A 22,912-nucleotide genomic window follows, 5' to 3' on the forward strand; every position below is an offset into this window, starting at 1 on the left:
AAATAAAGACGTCAAACTCTCCACCAGCGAACTCCCTCCGACAGGTATGAATTTCCCCCATTAAATGTACCTTTTTTGTTAGTTTTTAATAGGCATCAGTATAAATACCACAATCACTACAAAAAACAAACAAAAACACACCCAAAAACCATTTATGAAAAATCTCAACAAATTCAATTAATATTTACAAATCATCTACTTTTATGTGGGAGAACGTAGTTTATAACATTCTTAATTTAATGTACACAAGTTTGCATTTTAAATTATTTTTAAGGGAGTACTGTATAACAGCAGTTTTAGGCTAGAGTAGTACAAAGAACAAACAACCGGTGAAGCACTGGTCATTGATATTCTATTTACAATGGCATATAAACTTAAAGACATATGTTTTTACACAAACATACTATGTCTGGTTGCTTAAATATTGCAAGACAATTAAATATGATGCAGAAATCCTGCTCTCTAGAGTCACAATCTAGAGGAACCTACTTTGTGACAGTATAAGTTCTAGTTCATTATGTCCTCAGAGTCTCAGTATTGGCCTAGTTGCATGAATCATCAAAGCTCAGACTTCAAAAGGTAGGATAGCATGCTATCTAGAAGAGTGGCAAACAGTGTAGTGCAGTTCTTAAAGACTATAACAAATTTTAAATGATGCTGATCATTAAAGGTCTCCCAAAATCCAGCATTTAGGTGCTTAGCTAGGTCCATACCACAAGAACCAATATTCAAACAACCATACATGACAGGGAGAACTCACCTTTAATTGATTTTATTGTACCGTTTAGTTACATTTTATTAGGTTTGTAGAAAAAAGGCCCAGGTGTTGCAATGATGTCGCTATAGGGGTCGCTCTGGTAGAGGTCAAGGGCTCGCTGTTTCTTTAGCAGCAATAGAGCAAAAAACGTGGCTGCTACCTCGGAGCGGCTGCTTCTCGCACACAAAGTGTGCAGACTGAAGGCAGCACCGAGGTTGCTGTTCTCCTTCTCCTATGACAAACATATCATCAGTATATATCATATAATTTGGTGGCCCATACATGCAAGCATGAATGCTCACTCACCCGCACACAGATGGTTTCCTTTCAGAAGTCTGCTATTTAAATATATAACTGAATATATAATTTTTATGATCCTGCAGAAAAATGCTGTGGATATTTGATCCATTCAAATAGCTGTTTTGACAGTGTGGCAGTAGGGGAAGGGGTTTCGCTTTCATTTTTGCTCATTCCCTCTCAACCGTTAAATCCTGGCACTCATTAGTTCAGGGTGGCAGGTCTGATCTGCATCAGCACCAGATCAGTAAGACAGGCCACACTATGTCTTACTTTGAGGACCTGAAGGAGAATCTGTGCTCGACTGGTCATTCTTTTCTCTTCCATGTCTTGGCTGTCCAGTGTAGACTGCTGGGAACAGAAGGGATATCACTGTTTCGTAATATACAGCATGGTGTGTAATAGAAAGTGACCGTGTGCGTGTGTGTGTGTATGAGAGAGAATGTGACTGAGAATGTGTGCATGCTCATGTGTGAGTGCGTGACTGAGAATGGAAGGAAAGCAGGAGCTATAGAGGAGGAAACGGGAGCAGAAAATTAAAAAGGCAGAACAAGATAGACAACAAGAACAAAGACAGCTTGTTTAGAAACCTGTGGTCAATCATATCGTTGTTCTTTCTTAAGTTTATACACACCTAATAACCCTCGGGCCCATAGCAGCCTCAGAAAGTATGCATGTGTGTGGGTGGGTATCTGTTTAGCACTACCTGTGTCTGGGTTTGTGTCAGTAGGATTTCCCTATCCACTCCAGATGGATGTACCAGTATTGAGTCCTCAGAGAGCAGCTCTGGGCATGTTACCTCCAACCTGCTCTCCTCCTGAGAGAGGGAGAGAGATAAAGTGAGAGACAGATTAAAAATAGTTTGGCAGAAAAAGAACAAGGAAGGTGTGGGAGGAAAGGGAGGAGAGAGAAGAGCATGAATAACTGAGAAGTGAACAGTAGCATAAAGAACAAAAGAAGGAGAGAACATAGGTGAGTAGTGGATGTATGATTACATGTTACCAGGTGAAGTATGACAAAGTGTGACAGAGCAGCTCCTGTACAGAAACACTGTTCAGAGATAAAGTCTACTTAAACATCATTTCAAATAAGACTCTGATATACAGATTAAGCATGCACCCAACACCAAGCAAAAATCATTGGAAATGCATATTAGTATGCATCCTTCAAACTATACATAATATACACTTACAAGATACTTTATTACAAAACACCCCCTCACCTTATAGGTACAGCTTGACTACAGGTCAATGTTCTATCATGCACAATTCCACCATCTTCTGCCCAATTCATTACTGATCAGCTTCTGACCACATGACTAATGTATATATTAGTTTAATGATAAGCCACTGTCCACAGAGTGAACAATGACATGGTTGGAGGTGTTGAGATTATATAATGTATCAGTAGTGTTGCAGGCATTTTACTATTTCATTGTCCTCCTGGGTTGAGAGAGGTGCATCTCAGGGGTCTTACTGTTCCAGATGCTGAGCACTTATGAAGGGCTAGAGGATGGCTAACAATGTCTGGTTCAAATTAAAATCACACATGTACTCATGGGGTACCTATAAGATGGGTGCTTCTAATGAACTGGCTGCTAAGAAGCAACTGGAGTTGTAAGTTCGAAGAAACCATTCATGAGTGTGTGCACAATCCTTAAAGGACCATGAATGCTCTGTGTGGCTGATGCTGGGCTTTACTGAGCCACCTGCCTGTGCATATCTCCCTGGATCCATAGTCTCCTCCAATAAACTGAGCTCCTCCACCAGAGACACCACACTGCTCGCACAGTCTACGAATACACACGCATGTGGATCAGGAAAAGACATTTATTGGGATTATGTGCCTCTCCCTGGATAGCTGTGTCAGTGTGAGTATAATGTAATTGTATATGAATCTGTGTGTACCCTTTATACCTTCTCTCCCCAGCTCCCTAGTATTTTCGAAATCACTCTCCTCTCTCGCTTTGCGAGTCAGCCCCCGTCTCCCAGGAAACACATCTCGAGGGAACAGCTGGAGGAAAGAGGAAGGGACAGTCACCCAGGCTGCACTGCTTTAGTAGCACAATGACAGAATTTGCAGAGAATGCACTACTTTGGCAGAATAATGATAGCTGAGCACGTTTCATGATCTCACTAAAAACTGACAGGTAAAGCAAACCATTTATTTTTTGCTTATTGACCATGATCACCATGAGGACTTAATACACAACTTTTGGGAACTCATTACACAGACTTCACACAAATATGTCCAAATTGGTAAGACTTAAAAAAAAAATAATATCTTGTCAGAAAATTAGCACATTTGTAGATACAATTTGGCTTTAGCGAACTGTAAAGGGGTCCTACAGATGAATTATGTCAGTAGTGTGTTTACCTCTCCAAGCCACTATATTATATTTCAGTTGTGTTAAGAAAGCCAAAACACCAAAAGGTGACATGAGAAAACGTACTACTAGATTTCAACCTTGGATCACAGGGAAATGTATTCACCACAGCTGAATTAAGTTCAGAGCCTGAACTAGTAAATGTACAGAAGTAATTATGGAGAACACAGACAGAGATGTTTTCAGCCAATGTACAGAATCAGCTCTGGGTGTAGGTGGAGAGTGATTAGCACTTGACTAAAATAGGGTGGCTGTCTCCAGTATGGTACAGCAAACTCACTCGGTTAACTAATGAAACTGTTCAGATGAAATCTGAAATGCAGCATGTATTTTATACACCCCAGAGCATGTTTTGTGTCCACCTTTTAAATAATGGAAAGAACTAGTTTTGTATTTTTGAAAATAATTCCAAAGGTATTGTTTGCTTGTCCAGCCCTAGCTGAGTGTGAGGGCACAGATGCATTACCTGCTGCAAGTCACTGTGTGTGACTGGGATACAGAAATGTGAAAAAAGATAATCTGCTCCACCATTTTCCTTCCACTCTAAAAGCTGGCGTGTGGGTGGAGCCATGTCTAATGAGGCCAAAATGTCAGAACAGTCATTTAGCTGTGCTCTGATTGTGTCATTAGAAAGTTCCTTATACTGGTCAACCACAAGCTTCCTTTTCCTGTTGCCTCTTTTCCTGTCTGAAGAGGCTGAAAATAAAGGATGAAGCTGTTAGCTAAATCAGGGTGGCACAAAGAGTGACTAATATTGTACTTCTTTTGACTATCGGGCAAAAAGACAACAAAATCCTTGTGTGATGAACCTAACTGTCTGAGCAATTAACCTAACATTCTGTGCACCCAATATGTAACTAGAAAAGCATGAACTGACTCTGTGGTCACTTAGTTGCAAACATTTCCCGACCCCAATCAGAAATCTTCTTGTAGACACTTACGTGTGACAGCCACAGATTCGAGAGTGAAACCTTTCTCTGCATCATCTAGTAGTGTTGTCTCATTATGGCTTGGGCTGTCTAGCAAGGTCTCTGGCATGGAGAGAATGGCAGGTTTTGTAGCTGGAACAGTACAAGACAACCAACAATAGGTAAACCAACTGTAATGACCAGCATTAATATATAGCACTTTTAATTTTTCAAGGGTTAACAAAGAAAAAAATAAAATAAATGGCCTTCTGTGTCTTACTGCTCAGAAAAATGCCCTGGTTTGCTAGAGGCCTGCTATCTTTCAAGCTATCTGCTGTAAAAAGTGGGAAAATATTAGTCCACTTTGTATTTTGCAATTGCTGGTTGCAGCCAATAACAAATGTTAAAAATGAAGTCACTTGAATCTTGTTTTGCATATTTCAGCAAATACCCCAACATTACCCTTGAAAATAATGCATTTTTTAAATAATAATTGTAATGTAGGCTCTTTCCCCATTCTACAGTGTCAGAAATTGTTGATATCTTAAAATGTCATTAAAAATATAATTTAAAGTTAACTACATGGCTAACCAGTTAATACATATACCTGCAAGTGTGATAATAGAGGTTCACCCACTGTGTTCAGCAAATACACTTACCTTACATTGGTGTACAGATATTACAGGAGAATCTAGTCCAAAGGTCCATAAATACCTGGTACATTAACAGCAGTTGGTGGGGGTGTTGCAGGGAACTCTTCGGGTGAATGACCACAGGAGTCAGTAAGCAGAGCATTGTCATTAGCATTAACTATTAAATCTGGACACACAGAAAAACATTGACCATATTTCAAAATAGGAACATACGCCAGTAATAGTATAGAAGCTGCCAAACTCATCAAATTTTACATTTATGCTAGGTTTTATATTAGTTTGATGTTAAAGTAAATAACGGATCAGTGAAGAGAATAAATTAGATTTTGTCGTCATCAACGTAGTGAAATAGTAATTATATGAAAACAATGCATATACAAAAATTGATGGAGAGCCAATTTTGTAATAGTACATTTTCTACTTTGATTATTATTTTGTATTTTAATAAATCAGTTTTATGCTCATTGTGTGCAATGGGCTCCTAAGTCCTGTCTGGATGACAGAAGAAATATACAGAAGGAATCAGTACCAACAGCATCATAAGCCATGCCTTCGTCACCAAATCTGTCACCATTTGAAGCAAGACTGTGAAAACTCAGGTCAAATAGACCCTGATGAGATAGGGTGTCATCTGCTACAAGACAGAAAATAACTCATTTAGGGTGCCCCAGTTTATATGGTTAGTGAATTCGGCTTTAGATATGGATCTGCTAATATGCTCTCACCCACGTCATCTATGGTGAGAAAACTGTTTCCTATGTTCTCTTTGAGAGTGATTTCCTCGGCATGACATTGGTGGAGTGAGAAGTGATCTACCACGTCAATTGTACTATGAGAGACATAACCCACAAATGAAACTCATATGTTACAGCATAGAGCAAAATGGTGGAAAGTCGACGACAATTTAGAGAAAAATCATCTGATAGTTTGAGTAAATTGGGGAATAATTCTATACTTGAGGTCAGGCAGCTGTGACTGAAAATCAGTGAAGTCTTCTGGCAATGTAACAGCCTTGAACATTGCCTCCATTCCTTCCTCAGGCAGATCTGTCTGTCCTGTTATGATGAAGCAAACATTACCACGCTTAAAAGATTACACATTTGTGCCCACCTTACTACATTGCCCACTGTTCACCATATTAAGTGCTGATTTGCTCTAACAAGTAATTTGCAACATGTGATTATACCATCTGAAAATTAACACTTCCAATTGTGTGAATTTGGTAAACAATCCATAAAAGCAGTCATGAGCTCACGCATTTCTTCTAATCAAAATATATTTTACCTTGATGTACCTCATTGAAGACAACAATGAAATCAGTCTGATTCAGATGTTTGTCTGCTGGTTTGACAAAATGCTTGGATTCATATGAGCCATTTATGACAAACCAGCTCATAATAATCCTAGTGAAACGTTATGCAGTATGTTGTAGGACATGGAAGCAAAATGTGAGAGTTGTGATAACCTGGTCTAAAAGCCACTTTGATTTTAACCACAGCATCACTGCAGTCTGCAAGGAGATACTTGGTTTTCCTTGAATAGATCCGTGCAACACCCAAAAGCAGGTGACCTGAAGTTCGCAGACCAATCTTTATCTAGCAGTTAATCATGGGAAATGAACACATTCACATAAAATTTGTTTGAGCATTTCTAACATGGACAAGATATTAGGTACAGCTTAGCATCCACTAAACAATTTAATAACAAGCATAACAGTCACTTAAGTACCTGAGGGGAAATAATATCTTCAACAGTTGTCTCTAAATTGCACTCAAATACATGAGCTTTCGTTATCTTTTTTTCCCAATGGGCTGCAAGCCAGATCTTGGCTAGCGACCCTCGTTTGTAGCTGAAGAGCTCCGTGAAGAAAACCATCTTCAACAATAGTTCTTTTCGTGGCTAGTTTGTAGACCTGGGAAAAGTTATTGATACACACTGCATTATACTGTTGTTTCTAATTTGAACACGCTTACACCTAAGAAAGACTTAATTTCCCCCCCTTTCTTCAAAAACGTTATATTTTCCATGCTTATTAATTCTAACTCTACTACCTTACATGTTGAAAGTCACATTCCACTTACTCTACCTACCCGACGAGACATCTACATGTCTTTGGACACTTGCTAGCCAGCCAGCCCGCTGTCAGGGCGACGTCCGTATATACTTTCAAACGTTCCATGGTGCAGTTGGCCAGCTAGCGTTTGCTAATTAGCAGCAAATTAATTAGGTAGGTACGTAGGTAGTCAGTTACGTTACACGAATGTCATTGGTTGTAACGTACATTCAGATAGTTTACAAGGCTGCCGAGTTAGATGCTGCTAATGTTAAATTAACTAGAGAGAGCTAGCTTGTTTAGATATCTAGCTAACCCAATTTAAGAATTCACGGCTAATGGTGTGTGTGTATTCTTACAAGAAATCAAAGTGTTTAATTATTAGCTATACACAGCTGGATGCGTTATTCTACCAGTTTGTTCACTGCGTTCCTTACGTTTTTAACTTTCCTTGTCTCAAATGTGACTTTAAAACTGATCTGATGTTAAACCACAAGACCAAAACTGACCACCTCAGGTATCCTGCCACTTTGATCCTGTAAACGGGTAAAATATCCGATTGTGAAGTTGGGACATGCTGTGTCTAATGCAGTTAAGTAGCCAGCTATCAAATATATAAATACTTGGCCAGTAAAGGCAGACTGATTCTAGTGACAGTCTAGCTTTTGTGCGACTATCAGTGGTTTATATTTAGCATAAATAGGCCTACTTAATTCTTTTTAATCTTCCAGGTGAAGGTGAATTTACTTTTCAACATGTTGCTGAATTACCAACTAGGTTAGCTAGCTGAATCATGATGCGACTTCTGTAACGTTAAAGCTAGATAAATACAATTTTTTTTGCATTAACATTCTTAACGTTCATGTGTTTGGTAGCCAGCTAGTCGGCTCAAGTTAGTTCCTAAATTAGTCTGCATTTTAGCTAGAGATGCAGTACTGCCGTCACACACAGCCAGCCAATTTTCTTCAGTGACACAGTTCGAACAAATGGACATTTTCGGTGTGTATTAGTTAGCGGAAGCGTATCTCATTCAGGTTACTGTTCAGCGTTCACTGGAAACTGGTTCGCAGAAACGTCGAAGTGAAATTCCGAACACTGACATCCCTATTCGTTAGTTAGCTAGCTCACTTTAGCAGTCAAATTGGGGAGTACCCTAACCTATGTGAAAATTATATATAAAAGTTTATTTAATAAGACAAAATACTCGTATCGAGAGTGGCTGAGGTTCAATACATCTAACTTGACTGTTAACGCTAGCCAAGATGGGATATAAATCTGGCTTGTCAGCACAACCAAATTGGCCTTCCCCTGAGATAGCCAGCTAAATTAGTTATCCAGCTAGCCAATTTGTGTGCCAAGTTAAGTATGCACAGCTCGTCGCTTTACTGTACATTTGTGTTTCATCAGCAAATATCGGTTTACCTTTTAACCACCGTTGTCTGGCGTGAATGCAATTTAGTGTCAGGGACGTTAAAAGGTTTGCCGGCGCGTGCATCCCGCCACTTTACTCGCGAGGCATTTGCCGTCCGGGTCTGAGCAAGACGCTTCCACCGCAGCGCAAGTTTGACGCTCTTAACGCGACGAAGCGTTTGGGAAGTGGGTCCCTCATTGTTTAAATGGAGCATGGCGAACTTAACATCACCGGGACGGTGTCTACCGTGTTTGATTGGTAGCTATTTACTGAATTAAAGTTTAAAGAGCAATAAGTCATTTTACCACTAACAAGTAGCAAACAGCGTTTATGAAATTGATTATTTATTATTTTTAAAAGCAGCGCAAGTGAGATGATTCAAATTGCTTTGTGTTCCTCAAATGAACCAGTTATGCTCCATAGAGCAGGACCTCAACATGGAGGCTGCCATCTTTAAAACAGATTTAGTACAGAATCTCTGAAACCTTCAGGCCACTTTCTGTCAGTATAACAGCTGCTTCATAATTAATCACTGGAAAAATGATTGCTCCTTTAACCGATTCTTCTTTTGCGATTTTAGTAGCCTGGCACTGTTGACAGTTGGCTATGGTGGCCTAGTTTCCTAAGGCTTATTTGGAAGCAGTATTATTCAACTTGCAGCAGTATTGAATGTTCTAAAAATTGTAGTTACAGCATTTTGAATCTAGGTCTTGTTACTCAAATATCTCCAAGTTGTTTGGTTGTAAGATTAGTTCCACAGTGTTGTTTTCACTTGCACTGTTATCATTACTTGATAAATCAACACCTTCATTTGGTGTTCAACAATTATATAAGGGAGAGAAAAATGTGGGCTGTGATGGTTGTCATACACTAGCAATACTGTGTGGAAAATATTGACCAGTATAATTGTTTTTAAAGACCTCATGGTCAGTGTTTTGGCCATGCTGTGTCGCAGTGTGAACAGCAAAAATGCATCAAACGTGACGCGTTTAGTTCTTGTTTGGGAGACTACTTTTGCGCATGCAGGTCATTTCTAGGAGTGCGATTCGTTCGGACTAGGGTTGGCTATAGTTCGCTTGAAAAGTTATTGTGAACAGGCTAACAAACAAAAAATGGATTTGGGCCATTTTACCTGCTGTGTATGTGGGGAGGAATTCATGACAAATTGTGATGTATTTCACATTTTTCAACAGTCATGAGTACCGCACACGCATTACTTTTTAATAGCAACATACAGGGGGAAAGTGGCAGAATGAAAAGCAAAGCTTCACTTATATTGTCTGTCGTGTGATCCCTGGTGAAAAACAATACATGCCTCTCCATTTAAAAATACGAACACGAAATCTATCAGAATAACACGCAATCATGCGGATTGTAACCCTAAGAAAGAGCAAGTCAACAAATGAGCTTTCCTGTTAGGTAAAAGGTGAAAACCTTTGGGTTTTATGTGCATAGAGAATCATAGTAAATTGAGGTGTTGGTGGCGTCATCCTCGCACGCGTTCACACAGATGCGTTGACGGCAGAGCAGAGGGCTGCTGATGTCTGAGAGTCCTCTTGCCTGCGATGCCTTTCTGCAGAAGTCTCTGCTGCCTTCCATTAATCATATAAATCTGTCCGTTGCGGTCCAAAGGCTCTTCTGTGTGCGCTAATTACCATACTGATGTGATTAAATAGTCATGGAGGCTACTGAATAGCCCCATGACCATTTCCCTCAACTCTCCTGCTGACGGTGTTAAGTTTCTGTGTAGACTCTTGGCCAGAAGTACTCAATGGTTTTCCATGATTAATCTGAAGACCTCTTCTCCAGTTTCTTCCACTAGCACCTAATTTTTCATTTGCACCATTTCCTTTGTCTTCCTCAGTAGCAGCATGGACACGCAATCTCTGTAAAGATGATTTGAGTAAAGCTGTTTTTAAATTTTTTAAATTGAATTCGTTAATTGGACATGTTCTTTGGACAAAAGCAAATCATTCATGAAAGAACAAAAAATGTTGACACAATTTACAGAATTCTGGTACAGTCAGGCAACTGATATCAGAGTACAATAATGGATTACAGTAGTGTTTTTTCCATTTACAGCTGACTGTAAAACGTATGGTACCATATTTGGCACAGTTATAGAGTATATGTACCTAACGGCTCTTTAGTGTCATGGTTCCCCAATTATGGAACACGAGCACTCTACCTCAATCTTTCTATCTCTGCTCTTCACTTTCCTCTTTCAAATCACAACCTAAAACATACCTCTTCTCAGTGTTTCTCATAACCTTTTGTCCTTTTAATAGTTGTTCATTAATATGATAAATGTGTCAATGTTTGTTTTTTTTCCCCCCTCTCCTTCTTCATTGTTGTTGTAAAGCAACTGAGTCTGAAAGGTGATAAAAAAAAAAATCAAACTATTATTATTATAAATTATTATTATTATTAATCACTAGGGTTGGGAATGTTACTTTATGTATGTCATTACACATTATTACTTGCACAAATGTATTCGTAATCTAATACTGGGACTTCAGCCTCTTTTGCCCATCTATGGGCCATGCAGATTGAAGCTTTGGAAACCCCAGGGTTCAGGGCATAAATGAGTTTCGAGCTCCCATAAAAGTGGACGGCACAAAACCTTTCCCACTGATATTATCAAGCTCCTGCAACCCCAAGCTATGTAAACAGGCAAGATTAAAGTTAATCATAGTCGAGGTATTTAGTTAAATCAGGATAGCAAATGTTTGCCTGTATTCCTGAATATGGGCATTGCATACTTTGCAGTGTCATATAATCACAATAAAACCATTTGTCTGCTAAATCATGAGGAATTTGGTCGTAAGTGTCAAAGGGGTCATGAGGGCCTTGATTTAGGTGCTGTGATGGTGAGTCCTTTCATTCCCCTGGAAGACTAAACGCATGCATTGCTAGTTATTGCTGGCCGCTGTCCAGGGTACTGAAACCTCCACCGCCACTATTCGTCAGGCAATAATCTTTCATGCATGCAGGGTAGGGTGAGGTCTATGTCTCTCTGGGCCCATCCCAACTTCTCTTCTTTCCTCACTGAAGACCTTTCTTTTGTTTTCTTTTTTTGTCACTGTCTTTTTACTTTTTCTATACCATCAGTGAGTCTTCTGAATAGCATCTACTAAATACACAGAGTGTGTGTAATTTCAATCTTGTTAATGATTGGCTAACAGGGCACATATCAAAGTCACAAATAATAACCAGGACTTTAGTTGTCATCTAGTTCTCATCCAAATGCCAAATGTAAAAATATAATGTTTAATATTGTAACTTGAATCAGTCGACTGACTTAGGGCTGACTGTTATTTGTTTAGAGTTTACTGACTCTCCCGTGGTATGGTTTTGTTTCTCTCTGAATGATTCTTCAGGACAACACCTAGCCAGACATGGCATTGTCAACACACGACCAATTGAGGACATCGTGAGCTCACAACACACCTCCCTTTCACTGCACACACGTGACACCTCCCCTTCATCTGAGTACCGACCACCACTCCTTTCCCACAGTAACTGGTCTTTCCCTACAGTGATACGCATTAGCCTGCTACTCAGACTAATGCTGCACCTGTTTGTTATGCAGCCAATCTGTTTTCAGTTTAGTTGGTAATAAACAGACTACGTAATATCAAAGAGCAAAACTTTAACATAGCAGTGTTTATGAATTTGTGATCAAATAGTTAAAAAATCCATCTCCCATCATTGCTTTTTCAAGAAATAGCTCCATACTACTAAAATGTAGCATCAACAATGTAGAAAATAGCCAGGATTCCTAAATGTCTAAGGTCAAAATAATTTATATTAAAAATAACAGCATTTCATACATAAACATGGCAAAGTTTATTAAGGTAAAAGCCACCTCAAAGGTAATACTAAAATAGAATGGTCGGAAGGATGTATTAATTACCACTAGGATGTAGGGGCAGTTATGGAGATAGGTACTTTTAAGTTGGAAGTCCCAATGCAAAGATTTGTGAACATGATGATTGAAGATCACATTTCCATTTCACCTTTGATTGTGAGTTAGTAATAAGTCCACTTGTTAGTAAAGGTGGTCACTGGCCAAGAAACTGCATCAGCTGGGCAAAATGAAAAAATACAAAAAACTGCCATAAAACCACACTAGAGTGTTAGGAGCATAATATTTGGTACTGTCACTCAAGACAGCTGGGTAGCCCATCTGAGCAGGTTACATAATCAGTACGCCCATAATGAGCATCAATGATTTGACTCATGTTACTCCCTTTTGTTCCCGAGACACGGGGAATAAAATGGAATAGAAATAAGCATGAAGAGTCCTCACCAAAGTCCAGTGTGTGTAGCCATCCATACATGTCACATTGAAATCTGGAGGAAGGAAATAAAACAAAATGCATCAGATTTGCTAGATTTGTTAGATTTGCTGTCCCCTGGCCTTAGTCATGGTCTCAGATGAGCATTGCTGTGAAAAGTTAATTTGAACCCAAGTTAATGTCGGCTTCAACATTCAGGAGACCTTAGGTGTACTCAGATGTATTAGAACTTGAATTCTGCAGGAGTACTAAGTTTTGGGTGAAATTTTAAGTGGAGTTGTAGTATCTCTCTAATATCAATATAATATCACTTCTGTGGAATGGGTCAGGGCTGCCAAACATGTCAGTTATAAACTCTCATTGTCTCTGTTCACTGTACTTGTTTGAGTAAACAGAATAAAAGTTATAGTTATTTAATCTCAAGTGTTTAGTTACGTGAATATGAATTATGAGCAGGCCTCTGCAGTTCACAATCTTTCCACTAGATGGAAATGTTCATACAGAAATCCCAGAAAACACATCATTATACCCATTAAATAAAATTGAAGTCTTCATGTATTTCTATGCTATTATAACATGGGCCTAGAGAACCTCATGCTCTATACATAAGAGGACACCAATTATGTCCTCTAGAAATTAAAACAACTAGGATTAGAGAGTTGTACCCTGTTCCTTTAATTAGTAAGTTTTTTAATCATTATTAATTATTAGCAATTTGATTGTCAGTATTGATCCCTGTATTTCTACAATATTCTAGATAATTGATATATTGGACTCTAACCTACTCTACTGGCTAAGATGTATTCTATGAGCAAATGACAAAGCACTTTGTAGGTCGCTCTGGATAAGAATGTCTGCTAAATGCCGTAAATGTAAATGTCAGGCAAATGTGTACTTAACTGAAGATGAAAACTTTTATTCATGCTACTGTAACAGGTTTATCTGCAGAATATGGTGTTGGAACAACTTTGTCTTTTTCCTGAAGATGATAATGATAATTTTTGAAGTGTTTGGGAGTATTTTCTGATTCTGCAAAGCTTGTTTTTGCAAAGGCAGTGGTAGCTCAGTGGTTAAGGTACTTGACTTGTAATCGGAAGATTACCACTGTTGGGCCCCTGAGCAAGTCCCTTAATCCTCAATTGCTCAAATTGTACTTAGTCACAATTGTAAATTGCTTTGGATAAAAATGTTCCATCTCACTTAGTACTGCAGTCTGTTGGAGGGACTGGGTGGAAGAGCATTTCCTGTGCCTTTTGTTAAATTTCCAGTTTGTGAGAAAAGAGAGGAAAAAAGAACTAAGATTAGAAGAAATTTTTTTTGTACTAGGGGTTAACTTTTCTAAATCGAGGATTATAGATTAATCCCACTTGTAAATCTGAAATATTTTCATCTGTTCTGAAGTTCTGCAAGAGTTGGTAGTGTGATCCCTTTTTATACAGTTTGGATACCTTTGTATTTTTCCTTAATATGTTATGGGACTATAGGACTGATAAATCACTGTACATGTATGTTTCCGTTGTGACTATAATTTCCTTCAAACAAACTGCAGTACGGAATAAATGTTATTCCCCTTTATATGTCTTTACAAAACTGTCTGATTGTTCTAAATAAAGGCATTCTCTACCTCTGAAAGTTTTGATATCTTCATTAAACAGTTTGGACTTGAGGAAAGGCAGACTAGAATGCCTCTGTGAGTCCGGCCACATACGGCAGACTGCATATTTTTCAAGTGTCTAAATGTACATTTGGTTAGATATGGAGTTGCAACTCTAATCCTGATTCATAATATTTACACTGGAACTCAGGAACTAATCTTATGTGCACTTCACTGAGGACCAGTTTTTTGTATGTGCTCCCTCTCCTCTCTCATATATTCATCTTGTGATAATTTGGTAAAATTTGATAAAAATACATGCTTGTAGCGTCAGTTCTTGTCTTGTATAGCTACATAATTTAGCATTTTTACTTCTCAAATTGACTGACAGACACAAGGTTGATACAACATTCATTTTCTGCACTGTAGATATTATTTTAAAGTGAATTTTTGGTCCTTTTATGCTTTAACTTTAACATTTCCAGTTATTCCCAACGGATGTACTGAATGTTGTTCATGTTTCTAATATTTTTACATTTTACTTTTACTGTAACAGAACAGGTTTCAAGCTTAGGTATCAGCTTTCTCTTTCTTCACTGAATGGCAGAGATAAACTCTTTCTGACATGTATGTGCAACAGATAATCTTCACTCAGGTTGTGCTTTTATTAACATGCATCTTCATCAGCCTTTGAAAAGGCTACAAAGTGAGGAAATCCCAGTGGAAAAAAAGGATAGACAAAAACCACCCCCTGCTTTTTGCTAACTTAACTTGTTTTGCTAACGTGTTTATGCTATCTACCAAAAACATTGTTTACATAATACAAACATTGTATTTCCCTTCTGGCAAATATGTTACCATGTCATTTGTCTTAGATGATGTTAGGGTGTTTCTGTATCTATTTAAGTGACATTATGTATTTCATTATCCATCCTAAATGTTGATTGTAGCCACTAGTGCCAGGGGGACCCCTCATTGTAACACTACAATCATTACAATCATTTAATATATGTAGTATATCAATGCCTCTGCAGGATAGGATACTGCAGGGTTACATATTTTAACTCAATCTGAATCATTTGCAGATAGAATAGGACACCAGGGAAGAAGCTGCAATGTCTTGAGTTATTCTGTAAGAAAACAAAGAGCAGTCAATAGTAGTAAAGAGAAAGATGATTTTCTGTACAATGTCCTTGACAAATTACTGGACAAGTTACTCAATGTGACAATGTGACTGAAGATGGTTGTTTGCTGTTTTGAGCATCAGGATTAGGCATAAAAATGCAGCTGTAAATGGACCCAAGATGCATTTAAAACATTTAAATTTCCATTCATTTTTAGAGGTGGTCTGAAATGCATGAACACATAGAGGTTACATGTGTACATTAGTCTCTCTGAGCCACACTTGACAATCAAAACCCCTCCAAACATATCATGTCATGCCATTTAACTACAGAATCCACCTCAAAGCAGAAATGTCGTACTTGGCATCTTTCTCCAAACACAATTGAAAAGTATGAGAAGATTTGCATTTTTCATGCTATATCAAATTTAAATTTGGCTCATCAGAGATGTATTTTACTGCAAAGTATAAATATCAATGGGTAAAATCTTATCCAGAAAAACTACCCACATAATTTGTGTCACGGAACGCTCCTTCTGTCACGTGGTACGGGCCGCCGCGTGCAGTGGGGGTTTCTTGTTTGTTTGTAATCACACCTACATGTCTGCACACACCTGTACCTAGTTAGTGTTCTGTGTTTACGTATGTAAACCCCTGTCGGTGTGTGCATCACTGTCCGTGATTGCCCTTGTTCGTTTTCACAATGTCAATGCTCGTGTTTGTGTTGACCGTTTACGTTGTATGTGGGCGCCCATGTGGTAAGTGTCTGTCAGTAAACGTCTGTCACTGCCGAGGGAGTCTGTGCGTGCTACTCCTCGCCCTGCAGCACTCGGGCCGTTACAATTTGTATAAATGAACAGGTGTATATGGGGTTTAAGACACTTTGTGAACAGTATAAATGGATGATGACAAAAGAGAAACTCACTGTGCACCACACAGGAATATTTAATGCTCAGGTACTTGTAAGTGCCATAACAGGGGTCAGAGAAGACAGAGTTTGTGGCAGGTACTACACAGCTGCTCTTGCCTTCACATCTGTGGGGGGAAAAAATGTAATGACAAAAAAAAACTCTGTTTCCATTGTCAATTATTAAATTATTATTTTATTTTTATTGCCTTTGCACTGACATAAATTGACTTTTAGGTTTATTTGGACTCACCTGTTTGTAACCTCAGTTAGTGTGTTGGTTGCATAGCAGTCAGTTTTACTGGTTTGGCTGCTAGGTCGTCCAGTAGAACATGCGGTGGAATCAGTTCGGCCATAGTTAGCATTGTGGATATTTAAAACACCAGCGCCTACAAGTGAAGGAGTTTAGCACAAGTTACTATGATTGAGGAAATCAGCACTAAAATAAATATAGATAGCTCACATCCGTGCAGTGTGCATGGTACTGCATATGTTTGCAAATGTGTGCACAAATCAGTTAGAAAAATAAGATAAGCAGTGCTGGGAGTGCAATACTGCACTGAAAGAATGTATATGTTTGGAAACCTCTTTACTCAAGGTTCCTTAGAATGTAATAATTATTTAAACAATTATAATAGTTTGGGGAAATCCACATCTTCCTGCCTCCTGTGTAACTTCCTATACATACCCAACTTCACCTCTGACCTCTGTGGCAGCCCCCCCCCCCCCATCACCTCTGTGCTTCCCCTCATCTCTTGCACTTATCCCTTGGTTCTTTACCCAAAGTGAGATCTGGCTGTCTGACACACGGCAGAAGCCAGCCTGAACTCCAGCTCCAGTGCTCGGAGTTCCTTTCCCCCTCTACAGTTATACCGTTTTCTCCTCAAACTGTATCTGATTAATTAAAGGCATGGTCTGCACTCACAAACAGTGGGAGGTACTGAGATATTGTCTCATCATCTTGAACACATGAAATACATGTATATTTGTAAAAACAGACATCTTTACTCAGTTTTCCTTGAATGTGCTTTATAGTTGGATTTAATAGGACATTGTCTCATAATCTTCATCATATAAGGGGATACATGTCAAAGAGAAGCCTGTACCAACCACATGTCAGAACAGCATTATCTCCTTCACAGGTCACACTGGTCTCTACAGGACACAGAAACCACAGCAGAAATAATTGTATAATCCTTGTTAAATGTGACAATCCAAGACAAAGTTACATTTCTGTAAACATTTACCCTTGTTTCCGTTTAGTCATAGTTAAAAAAAAACTACAAACCTTGGTAAATGATTTTTGCCAAAGATGGTAGATCTAGATTGCAATGCATTAGATTTTTTAAAATGTATGGAGTGAATAGGAAAGAGGAAATCACTGAAAGGGTGATTAATTCCTCTTTGGAGGATTAATTACTTACGAACTGGATGTGGGAGACAATGATGGGAGACAGTGAGGTACTTGGAAGTTCCGAAGCACGGATCTTTAAAGGTGGTGTTTGAAGCTTGCACAGTGCAACTGCTCTTCCCATTGCACCTGTAAATTAAAGTGAGATGTTACTAAGACCTCTTAGAAGAGTTGTCACAGAACAACAACATTGCCTCTTATAGGAATCAAATAATTCGAAATTAAAAAAAAAATACTTCGTAGCCACAATAGAAAGTGTGCCAGAAGCATAGCAGTTGGTGTCAGCCAGGATAGTGTCAGGTAGCCCATGTGAGCAGGTTGTAGAATCTGTGCGCCCATAGTTAGCATTGATGATCTGAATCACATCATTCCCTGTACAGACATAATTAACACTTTGGAACATTGTACTTTCATGAGAAACTGCATATCAACTGTACTTTCAAATGGACTTAACAGAAACAGTATTATTGACTAAATAAGGCAATGAAGAAGGAGTGTGTCCTCACCACAGTCCAGTGTGCTGTAGCCATCTTCACACGTTACACTGACATCTGGAGGAAGGAGGCAAAACATGCATCAGAACTTGAAAGTCTACCACTCTGCAGAGGTCTAACCTGAATGAATTTGTCAGTTCAATATTTAGGATTTTAATTAAATGCATCCGGTGTGTAAGAGCTGGAACCACACAGGGCAACAGATGTCCAGTAGTTTAGAACAATACTGCCGATATCAAACCTAGCAGACTTTATCCTACACATACTTACGGCCTTTGATACAGTTGTAAGTGGTGTTGTAGTACTTGTCCGTTCCGTTACATGGGTCAGGGCTGCCAAGTGTATCAGTCTTAAACTCACACTGCCTAAGCCCATTGCACCTGTTTGTTACAATGGTTATTACATATCAGATGGGGATGTGTTTTATTTTAAATTAATAGTAGACCTCTGCAGTTAACTGTCCACCAGAGAGAAATGCTCTTACAGAAATTTTAAATATATCCATTGAATAAAAACTTGCTACGTTTAACATCAAAGGGGTTGTAAGTAGCAGTTTCAATGTCATTATTTTGATTCAAATTTCACTGAAGAGGGTACAAAATTTTTAATCTAGATTGTCCAACTTTTCCAGGAGTCTCTTAAACCAACATTCCACATTCTTTAATCAGTAATATTTAATTTCTTTTATGGGACAGGCCTTTTCAGGCTCAGTAGGGATACAAAAAATAAAAGACTTTGACATGCTGTGTATGTTTACTCTACCTAGCAGAGATAATGGGAATCTTCAAGACACATGCGGTGTTCTGGATTTCAGAAAAAGGGCGACCAGTAGTGCAGATGCGTTTGTCTGTCCGGCCATATATAGCAGACATCACATTTATCAGTCCAGTGTCTGAAAGCATGCAAGTATGGATACAAATGTGAAGTTTATTCTCTGCAGTGCTGAGATGTGATTAATAAAGTTAAAATATTTACTCAGATATTATATAATGTTATGTAAAAATAATGCATAAATTAAATGCTCATTGTTTTGGTAACTGTATTTATATGTTAAACATTTTCAAATTCTACTTCGTGTTTACTGCTGCAGGAAGAACCTTTACAGAGTTCTTTTTAAAAATTATTAGAAAATTGTACTTTTAAGTCTCTACATTAATTATATATTTTTGTATGGTTCGACAGTTTTAATGTTTCTGAGTGTAAGACATTTAAGCTTACCACAGCTGAGGTGCTGGACACTACCATCACAGGTGATCACATTTTCTGAAATAACCAAAAATCATAGACAACTACTTAAATAAATATGTTGTAACTGCTAAGACAATCTGAAACCCTGCAATGATAATTTTTTGTTTTGTTATATTATAAACAAAGCAATGGTTAACTTACAATATGCACCTACTTGTACTCTAGTCTGATAATATGAAGAAGTTCATTCATACAAATACAGTATGAAAGCAAATAAGAAAAATAATAAATAAACATAAACAAAATGTAAAAAATGGAGGAGAAAGTATTAAAAGACCATGACAATGTTAACAGTGTGAGGAGTTGATGCTGTTGGTGCATTTAATACTTACCCGCATGAACAAGCAAGTCAGAAGCTACAGCCAACACTGACAAAAAGAGAATGAGACAAAAAGAGACTCCTTTAACTACCTCTAAAACAGCCCAAACTGAATGTAAATCGGTCCTTGTCCTATGGTAGCATTCAATGCAATTTGGTGTTTTCCTTGGGCTAATACACAGATTTCCTACTTAAAGAGTCCTGTGTTGTTGGCTGCAGGATGACCTGCACTAAAAGGTGCAATCAAAGTTTTCCACAGGTAGGGTTTGATTACTGTTTCTCCTCTTGAGATGCAAGAGTTATGGTTTAGCTTCAAATACATGGACAAAACTTACATGTGAGTAGAGAAAGCTTCAGGAAGAACATTGTGCTGTGTTGTTGGTCAGAGATGCAGGTGAGGCTTCAAGTGCTGATCAGTATTTAAATGCCATGACCAGGAAGCATTTCCCCAAGCAGGAAAATTCCTTGGAGAATAACAAAGATAATCTTCTGTTGTTTTGACACACCATTATTTTGTTCCTTATTTTGTGCTTAAACTGAATAACTGGAGCAGTATTGAATTTAAATGAAAGTGTCAAATTTACACATCCAAGAAAACAGAACATTGGCTCACATCTGCACTACTGAATACCCCTGCTTCTAACTGGTAATCCTGGTTTTATTTCTCTTTTTTCACCCTTTGGGTTTGTTATGGAAACAGGAGTTCCCTTGGGTGTATTTTTGTTCATGTTCCCTTTTACAGATTTAGATTTGCTGAAGACCCAATGGTGCAAACATTACATCAGTGGACCAGTGGAACTTCAGACACGTGTGACCAGAGGTGGAGCTTGGAGAATAAAGAGGCAGTGAATGTAGCTGGCGTGTGGCAGCCAGTCAAACAAAGAGGTTACTGTTTCTATATTATGGTATATAATATTGCAGGTAAGACAGGATCACACATACATACAGCATGTTCTGTTAGTCACACTAGGAAAGGGGGCATGTCCCAAATATTGTATTTCCCTTTGTGTTAGAAGGAGTGGTTGGGATTCTTTATCTTCTCTTTGTCTTTAGGGTATTTGTTAGGTAAGAGGATGCTGGGGTCATTTTTCTTGGCACTGCTTGGGCTTTCAGCAGCTATCAGTGAAGCTGGCTCGCAGCACCACCAAGACGTTTATAGCTGTCTGGTGGCTCCAGTGAAAATGAATAAAAACAGTTGAAATTGTACATTCATGTGTGCGTGTGGCTTATTCCTCCTTGCCATTTCTTCCTCAGGTTGTCCAAGCCTTTCACTCCCTTTTCCCCCTTATTTCTTTACATTTATTTAGTTTTTGTTCATGTTTACTGTTAATTTTGCTTGTAACAGCATTTATGAAGTTTGGCCTTATCTATCCAGTGTGTTTTCTGAGGTGGTATATAATGTCTTGTTGTTATAAAGGTGTTTCAAAGAAGCAGTTTATACTTATAGACTTACAAAAACAAACAAAAAAAACCCAATTATAAATAAGGCACCCAATCTTTTTCAATTCACTCAGTTACAAGGCCAATTAGTTGGTTCACCTTAATTTTTAAAGTCATATTGATAGTTCAAGGCATAGCTGTTGTGTGTCCCAGAAAGAGAACTGCACCCCAATTTTCCATATGCCATACTGCAGAAATAATCTCAACACTATTCTATATGTAATATACATGGTGTTGGATTCCATCTTCCTTTTGAATATTATTTTATTAAACAATTATCCAATTTTCAATTAGAATAAAGACATTGCAGGTCAGCTGAATCATCAAATCTGTTTACACCTGTATTACCATACATCTTTTGGTGATACATGTTAATGCAAGATGTAAACAGGCACATTAGGCTCAGTCAGTTTGTTTTGTTTTTGTTTTTTTTTCCAAGTTGTATTTTGAAACTGAATAAACACTCATCCTCATGAATTATTTTAAGGGAAATTTGATTAAAATCCTACGGCCAAGTGGAAAGATGGCTATAGTCTCTGCAGGGTAACTGCAAGTTTTGTCATCCAGCATCAGGTCACTTGGGTGCCAGCACAGACATTCAGTGATGGTAGCCTTGTACTGAAGCAGCCTGCAGATATTCAATGATGGTAGACTTGTACTGAAGAGGCCTGCAGACATCTTGAGGCTATGAGAGACCTGTTGGTGATGAATCCTTAACAGTCAGTGCAACTGAGTCTACAGCTGAGACCTACATTACTAATTTAACAGGACTATACAGCACACAGAAGGTATATCCAGAGCTAGCGGAGTTGTACGCATGCTTTGGAAAGGGGGACCAGTTTCTTTTGAGGTGACACTGCAATGGCCACTGTTACAAAGCTAGCTAGCTACATAGAGAGAGAGAGAGAGAGAGAGAGAGAGAGAGAGAGAGAGAGAGAGAGAGAGAGAGAGAGCACGAGAGAGTGAGCGAACTGCACAAATGTTTGTTGTGCTGTGTGTCATCATGATGTAGAGATGCATATTGTTGCACACATGAAAAGGACAGGAGCCTTCGCATGTGAAGGAATATTCATTTTACTGTTTTGCTTTCTGGTCAATGCAAGCCTCTGCTAGCTTCTGTGTTCAGCACGAACTAGCTAGCGTTTAAGCCAACGCAGCCAACACAGAGGTTTTCACAATAAATTGTTATTAAACAGATTCGTTGACAACTCTCAATCATAAACATCTTCTTCATCTTCCCTCAGCATGAAAGGCCAGTAACATGTCTGTCTCGCCATCTCCCAGACATGCTCAGTTTAAAAGATGACATTTCTTAGCATTGAGTCTCAGCCCAGCAGACTGTATTCTGCAGAAAACATCCTCCAGACGGACAACATGATCCTCAAATGTACGACTGTTAATCACAATATTATCTAGATGTACCATGCAAAATTTGCCACGGCAGCCCACTTAGGATGAGTTCCATTTTGCATTGAAATGTAGTGGGTGAGTTCATAAGGCCCATTGGCACGTTCCTCCAGTGGTATAGGCCCCATCCTGTGGTGAAGGCCATTTTTTTACCTGTCCTCCTTACCCATTCCACCTGGCAGGAGATAATCACCAGTCCTAAT

General features: G+C 38.6%; 2 protein-coding genes across 7 annotated transcripts; both read right to left on the bottom strand.

The window, feature by feature from the left end:
- Positions 1 to 124: 124 nt before the first annotated feature.
- rad21l1 (RAD21 cohesin complex component like 1) lies at positions 125 to 8,616 on the bottom strand. Of its 6 annotated transcripts, none has more exons than XM_081703858.1 (14): positions 8,477 to 8,616; positions 6,730 to 6,913; positions 6,467 to 6,596; positions 5,957 to 6,056; positions 5,727 to 5,830; positions 5,531 to 5,632; positions 5,063 to 5,167; positions 4,382 to 4,471; positions 3,907 to 4,136; positions 2,971 to 3,067; positions 2,767 to 2,846; positions 1,761 to 1,871; positions 1,328 to 1,405; positions 125 to 989 (listed from the first exon to the last, which is right to left on the bottom strand). In XM_081703858.1, the coding sequence occupies exons 2-14, from the start codon at positions 6,874 to 6,876 to the stop codon at positions 789 to 791; spliced, it is 1,575 nt and encodes a 524-aa protein (XP_081559984.1). In that variant the 5' UTR covers positions 6,877 to 6,913; positions 8,477 to 8,616; the 3' UTR covers positions 125 to 788. The 6 variants fall into 6 exon arrangements, 4 of the variants coding, with proteins under 4 accessions (XP_081559984.1, XP_026868029.2, XP_026868028.2 ...); XM_027012228.3 differs by having other exon boundaries at positions 1,328 to 1,402; positions 5,531 to 5,635; XM_027012227.3 differs by having other exon boundaries at positions 5,531 to 5,635.
- A 6,414-nt stretch (positions 8,617 to 15,030) lies between these two features.
- LOC118240077 (rhamnose-binding lectin-like) lies at positions 15,031 to 20,228 on the bottom strand. The gene is made up of 12 exons (XM_081703084.1): positions 20,198 to 20,228; positions 19,876 to 19,911; positions 19,514 to 19,558; positions 19,058 to 19,187; positions 18,566 to 18,675; positions 18,308 to 18,352; positions 18,038 to 18,173; positions 17,815 to 17,930; positions 17,501 to 17,545; positions 16,644 to 16,779; positions 16,409 to 16,518; positions 15,031 to 15,490 (listed from the first exon to the last, which is right to left on the bottom strand). Exons 1-12 carry the CDS (start codon positions 20,226 to 20,228, stop codon positions 15,486 to 15,488), a joined length of 945 nt encoding a protein of 314 aa, XP_081559210.1. The 3' UTR covers positions 15,031 to 15,485.
- Positions 20,229 to 22,912: the final 2,684 nt, after the last annotated feature.

This window comes from Electrophorus electricus, chromosome 20 (assembly GCF_041902795.1).
Source record: "Electrophorus electricus isolate QZ-2024a chromosome 20, ASM4190279v1, whole genome shotgun sequence".
Lineage (NCBI taxonomy): Eukaryota > Metazoa > Chordata > Actinopteri > Gymnotiformes > Gymnotidae > Electrophorus > Electrophorus electricus.

Bases quoted from the DNA above. Each gene is read 5' to 3' on its own strand.
- rad21l1 (XM_027012227.3), bottom strand. From the start codon at position 6,876: ATGGTTTTCTTCACGGAGCTCTTCAGCTACAAACGAGGGTCGCTAGCC. The intron at 5,636-5,726 runs GTGAGAGCATAT...TCTGTCTTGTAG, and splicing joins TCTCACCATAGATGACGTGG to CAGATGACACCCTATCTCAT. The intron at 4,472-5,062 runs GTATTTATGGAC...TCTCCATGCCAG, and splicing joins AACTGCTGTTAATGTACCAG to AGACCTTGCTAGACAGCCCA.
- LOC118240077 (XM_081703084.1), bottom strand. From the start codon at position 20,228: ATGTTCTTCCTGAAGCTTTCTCTACTCACAT. The intron at 19,188-19,513 runs GTAAGCTTAAAT...GCATGCTTTCAG, and splicing joins TGTCCAGCACCTCAGCTGTG to ACACTGGACTGATAAATGTG. The intron at 17,931-18,037 runs GTATTTTTTTTT...TTTAATTTACAG, and splicing joins CTTTCTATTGTGGCTACGAA to GTGCAATGGGAAGAGCAGTT.